The following is a 5,556-nucleotide window of genomic DNA, read 5'->3' as shown; positions in this document are numbered from 1 at the left end:
AAAGGTGGTGCTTGAGTGGCAGCCAAACAGCGCCCGTTCATCACCTCATGGCAACAGTCTGGGCATGCCACACTGTAGGGCAAGGGGCCAACGACCCCTGCCCACATCATCTTCCTCTCCATCACCTTCCTCAGCCCTATGGATGACCTGTACCATTGTGTTTCAAGGGGATTTGTATCTCTCTTGCAGAGTGGAGCCAAGCCAAGGAGGAACTCAGGTATGATAATGGGGGATATCCAATTAAAATTGCTATAGACACAGTGGGCCCTACAGTGAACTTGTGCAACAAAGTCACATTGTGCAATATTCTGGCTGGTTTCACATGCGAATATAATCACTTTCTTACCCCTGTGTGCTCCACTGATCATCTAAATCAAAAGTACCCCCTTATACCATGGCAACCATTGTGCATTCTCATTGTTACACTGATTACCATGGCAACCATTAAGCATTCTAATTGTGAAGTTGGTTACCATTGCAACCATTGTCCATTCTCATTGTGACATTGCTTACCTTGGCAACCACTATGCATTCTCATTGATATGTGCATTACCATGGCAACCATTGTGCATTTGGATTGATAGGTTCGGTTAATAAGGCAACCATTATGCATTCTTATTGATACGTCATTCACCATGGCAACCATCTGTAACACACAGATAATATAGACATTCCAAAAATGGTTTCTGCCTGTCAAAACCTTCCTATCAAACATTTTCTGTCAGCTCTCTGCCAGAAGTTCTCACCAGGACTTCCCACTGCACTTTTCCTGCCAAAACATCCTGCCATTGTTTGTGATCATCATATCTCTGCCAATATCTCAACTGGCTACGTGCCAAGAAACCACGTGCAACCTCCTCTGAACACTCTAAAAGTTGAGGGCAAATTCTGGAAAATCAGGGAGAGGAAAGGGAGAAGAACTGGTGACTGTAGCCGAGAATCTCTGCCCACCTCCCCTCACCTTTTCTCCATGGAAACTGCAACACTAAAGAAACATTAAAGAAACACTAAAACTACCACTAATACAGAATAAGATAGGACACTGCTCTACACTAAAGCAATGTTTGAAACAATTCTACTCAAGTTGGCACCAAAGCAAGAATTATGAATTAAAGATGGATGGAACTCCCCCAGACCAACACTCGTGGGGAGATCTCTGCTCTCAACCTCCAGCACTGACCTTGGGGGGTCCCCAGCCAAGGCAGGAATCTCCACACATCCCCCAGAAGGGCTCTGTTGGCACAACCTGCCCCTGGGAAAGGGGACTGGCCCTTTCTGGTGGAAAGGGATGGACTGACAGTCACTGGACTCCAGGGGTTGCCTCACCATCAGGGGGTTCACTCGGGGTGGGAGCAGCGGCCGAAGTTCTTCCCGCAGTCAGGGCTCTCCTAGGGCTTCTCTTACTGGTGGGTCTGTTGGTGTTTGGTCAAGGTAGAGCTGTCACGTGAAGCTCTTCCCACACTCCCCACACTTGTAGGGCCTCTCCCCAGTGTGGATGCGCCGGTGGGTGATGAGGGTGGAGTTCTGGTTGAAGCCCTTCCCGCAGTCGGTGCAGCGGAAGGGCCTCTCATCTGTGTGTGCCTGCTCATGCCTGAGGACAGTTGAGCTGCCCCTAAACCTCTTCCCACATTCCCTACACGTGTAGGGCCGTTCCCCAGTGTGGATGAACTGGTGACTGAGGAGGTTGGTGCTCCTCCTGAAGCTCTTCCCACATTCCAAGCACCTGAAGGGCTTCTCCCTGCTGGAAGGTTGCTCAGGGACCACCAGCTCGGAGCTCCAGCTCAAGCTCTGGTCGCCTTCCTGGCACAGGACGGGTCTTTCCTCCTCAGAGCTCCCTGGGCTGGCTTTGCAGCCCCTCCTCCGGGGGCATCTCCGGGCCTTTTCCTCCCCACTGCCTTCCTGCACCGGGGAGCCCTTCAAAACGGCCTCTCCCACCAGGCTCTGCCGGGGGATTTGTCCTCCGTGCTCTCCGTCCTCAGCTCGGGGCCTGGGGCAGGAAGGAAGAAGGACAGGCAGGGGATTTGCCTCCAGCCCCGAGGGAAGGCCAAGGACATCCCCCCCAAATTTGGCCTCCACATGCACCACAAGACAGGGCCAAAGGGGCACTGACTTCCTCCTCACCTGCCTGGGGGACCTGCGGCAACTTCCTCTTCCTCACAGCCTCCTCCTCCATCCACCCAAACTTTGGGGAGGACAAATCCTGCTGGGGGGAAACAAGGGCTGAGTGCCCTACCTTTGGGGTTCCTCCTGCCCAAGTCCATCTCTTGAACTCATCGGGCATCCTGGGACCATAAAAACCTCCAAAACACCAAGATTTAGCCCAGAAAAACCCAAACCACCAAGATTCAGACAAAAACTTTTCAGAAATAGCAAAAAGATCCCCACATCCCAAACTGCAAAAAGTCGAGAATCAGCTTAAATATATACCCAGTTCTGAAGATTAGCCCAAAAAAATCTCTCCCAGGATATCCCCCTCTCTGGTCTCTCCCCTCTGGGGTTCAGAGTTTCTCCACTGTCTGGGATGTTTGGGGTCCCACTTAGTGATGTTGGGAGTGCTGGTGGTCCCAAGGGTCCCTTCTCGTCTGACTCTCACCTTTGGGGTGCCGCCTTCCCAGACATTCCCTCTTGAAAGGAGAGCAAGGCCTAAAAAATCACCTATCTTGCTCAGCTGAGAGAAGCCCCCCATACCTGCTCTGCCTAAATTGCTAAAGAAAAATTTGTTCTGTTCCGTTCCTTGGACCTTATAATCTAAAGAAGGCTGGAAACATTCTACAATGGGTCTGTAGGCCCGAAATTAAGGCAAAGTCAGCCAAGGGAGACATTTGAATAGGCCTAAAGCAAAGGCTCTCTCCAAGCTTCAGTGACTGGGGCAAAGACAGTGGAAAGTTAGAGAGGTCACAGTGAGGAAGACTGCAGAGACCCCAGCCCCGATGATGAAGAAAGGGGGATGAACCCCCAGAACTGAGGGCCAAGAAAAGCTCCACCCCAAGCTCCGCCTGAGCTCTGCCTGTACTCCAGCTATTATCAACATCAATGATTAGATGTTGCAATCATATGAATATGTATCTAAGATGTTGCAATCATAGAAGTTATACTGTATAAATTACCCTGTTTTGTACCGATACCTTCGAGCAAGAGCTTTGTGGTGCCAACCCTGCCTGCTCCCGATGTCCACAAATAAACACCTTTGCTGCTCAAAAGACAAAAAGCTTCTGGGCACTTTCTTTACTGGATTTCTCAGATTCATCTGGAGAGCAGATTGTGCCCCAGGGATGGGATTGCAGAGGATCCCTCAGGTCCCCAGGATGAAGCAGTAACCAGCAAAAGACATAAAAGGCCCACCCAAGGATTTCAGGGGGAGTGTCCTGCAGGGAGGGGACAGTGTCACCCCACGAAGGCAGGGCTGGCAAGTGGGAGGCTGCTCCAGTTGTCTGCAAAGAGGCCTCGTGCTCTGCTCGGCCCCATCAGTGCCTGGGACCAACACCCCGTCCTCGTGGCCAGCGGCTCTTTCCTGCCCCAGCCAAGAGGTTCCCGGCCCCCCAGAGCTCCCCTGGGGCTGTCCCTGCTCCTCCCTGCAGGCTCCGTGGCTGGGCACACTTTGTGTTCCTGGGTGCCACCAGCTCAGCAGCTGCAGCCGCTCCAATCAGCGCCCGCAGCTCTGCAGCAAAGCCCCAGCTCACCTGGCACACAGGGCATGGACACAGCACCTTCTCACTGCTGGGCACTCCCAGCTCAGCCTCTTCCCCAGCACGGGGCTCTCCTGCCTCAGCACCACCTCTGCCTTCCACTTCTTCTCAGGGCCACCTCAGGGCCAGCTCTGGGCTCACCTCCGGGCCATTGCTCAGGGGCACCTGGGTGGGAGAGGAGGGGCAGCACCACAAGCAGGTGAGTCCTGAGACCCCCCTGGTGTCCCCAATGTCCTCAGGGCCTCCCCATGGCCCCAATTCCCCCCTTGACACCCCCAATTCCACTGTCCCCAAACCCCACCCTACATGTCTCCAACCCTTTATCACCTACCAGGAGCCCCCTCTGGACCCTCTGACCCCAGACCAACCCCAATTCCCCCTTCACACTCACAGAAAATTCAACAACATGTGGAGAGACACTGGGGATACTTGGGGGGCTTTGGGGGGTAGTGGGTGGGTAGTGGGGGATACTGGGACACACTGGGGGGAACCAGGGGGCACTGGGAGGGACTGGGGGTTATTGAGGGATGCTGGGAGGGCACTGGGAGGGACTGGGTGATTACTGAGGGACTACCAGGACACACGGGGGGACACTGGGAGGTTACTGGGCCATACTGGGGGTTACTGGGTGCTCACTGCAGGATCATTGGGCCACACTGAGGGGTAGAGGGAGGTCACTGGGAAACACTGGGTGGTCACTGGGGGGTTTACTGGGCCATACTGAGAGCCACTGGGAGGTCACTGGGCTATACTGGGGGCACTGGGATCCCCTTACCCCCATGTGGTTCATCTGCCTCACAAGACTTTGGGTGGCACTGCCAGGACCCCTCCCCTGAGTGCTGAGGGACCCCCTGAACCCCACTGCTGGGCTTTAGGGGATCTCCGAGATCCTCTCCCTGTGGGGTCTCTGTGTGCTGAGTTTTGGGGGTCTCTGGGGTTCGGGGGGGGCATCAGGACCCGCTTTCCCTGCGGTCGGTTCGCCCAGCCGGCAGGGGGCGCTGTGGCACGAGCGGCAATGGCGGCGCCGCCTGTGCCTAATGGGAGTTGTAGTTTGCCTGTGGAGACTCCGCCGGCGCCTGCGCAGTGCAGCCATGGCGTTTAAACCTCTCTCCTGAGGGGGTTCCATGGCCCCAGCCCTTTCAGGGACCTCCTAAACCCCTTCAGGCACCTTCACCCTCCCCTCTGAGCGCCCTCAGGACACCAAATCCCCTCCGCGACCCCCCGGGAGCCCCTCACGGACCTCAAAACCTCCTCGGGAACCCCCGAGCCCCTCCTCTCCACTCTGCCGAGCCCTCCAGCCTTCCCGCCCACAGCCGCGCTCCCCGCAGCCCCCGAGCGCATCCCCAGCCCCGCCGCAGCCCCCGCCAGGGCTCACAAAGTCGGAGCAGATCCCGCTGTCGCCGCCATCGCTTCCCGGCAGCCACCGCGGGGCTGTGCGCGCGCACCGCCGGCAGAGACCCCGCCCCGCCCCCTTTTCCGCGCGGGGCACGCCGGGAGTTGTAGTTGCAGCGGCTCAAAGCTCCAAACTCCCCCAGACTCAATTCCCCACGGGCGTTCCTGGGGCAGAGCGGGGCAGAACCGGGGCGGGGACGGGACGGGCATTGGGTGGAAATCATTATAAAAACTGTAACCCCTGCGTTGGAAGGGATGGGTGTGGGTTTGTATTCCTGGAGATTGGAGGCTCATGGAAACCTCTGCTGTTTCTCTGATTTCCTGCCTAGTTTTGCCTGGAGTCTTTTTCCCTCTGCAGCCTTTTAGGCAGCAACGTTTATGGGGTTTATGGGGACATGGCCTTTATGAGGAGAGCCTATTCTGAGGTGTATGGGGTGTATGAAGACAGTGCTTTTATTTATGGTGTTTATGAGGATAG

General features: G+C 55.7%; 1 protein-coding gene across 2 annotated transcripts; it reads right to left on the bottom strand.

The window, feature by feature from the left end:
- Positions 1 to 993: 993 nt before the first annotated feature.
- Positions 994 to 5,098, bottom strand: LOC126647763 (putative zinc finger protein 56). 2 transcript variants are annotated; one of them, XM_050330291.1, is made up of 4 exons: positions 5,062 to 5,098; positions 3,681 to 3,851; positions 2,122 to 2,200; positions 994 to 1,987 (listed from the first exon to the last, which is right to left on the bottom strand). In XM_050330291.1, the coding sequence occupies exons 2-4, from the start codon at positions 3,694 to 3,696 to the stop codon at positions 1,441 to 1,443; spliced, it is 642 nt and encodes a 213-aa protein (XP_050186248.1). In that variant the 5' UTR covers positions 3,697 to 3,851; positions 5,062 to 5,098; the 3' UTR covers positions 994 to 1,440. The 2 variants fall into 2 exon arrangements, with proteins under 2 accessions (XP_050186248.1, XP_050186249.1); XM_050330292.1 differs by lacking the exon at positions 5,062 to 5,098 and adding an exon at positions 4,927 to 5,022.
- Between the last annotated feature and the right edge of the window lie 458 nt (positions 5,099 to 5,556).

Source organism: Myiozetetes cayanensis, unplaced genomic scaffold (assembly GCF_022539395.1).
Source record: "Myiozetetes cayanensis isolate MyiCay16 unplaced genomic scaffold, myiCay2020 scf405, whole genome shotgun sequence".
Lineage (NCBI taxonomy): Eukaryota > Metazoa > Chordata > Aves > Passeriformes > Tyrannidae > Myiozetetes > Myiozetetes cayanensis.
Note: the sequence above shows the minus strand (reverse complement) of the source record. Positions and strands in the feature narration are given on the sequence as shown.

Excerpts from the sequence above, each read along its gene's own strand:
- LOC126647763 (XM_050330291.1), bottom strand. Across the intron at positions 1,988-2,121 it reads GCCGCAGGTCCCCCAGGCAG|GCCCCGAGCTGAGGACGGAG; the intron begins GTGAGGAGGAAG and ends TTCCTGCCCCAG.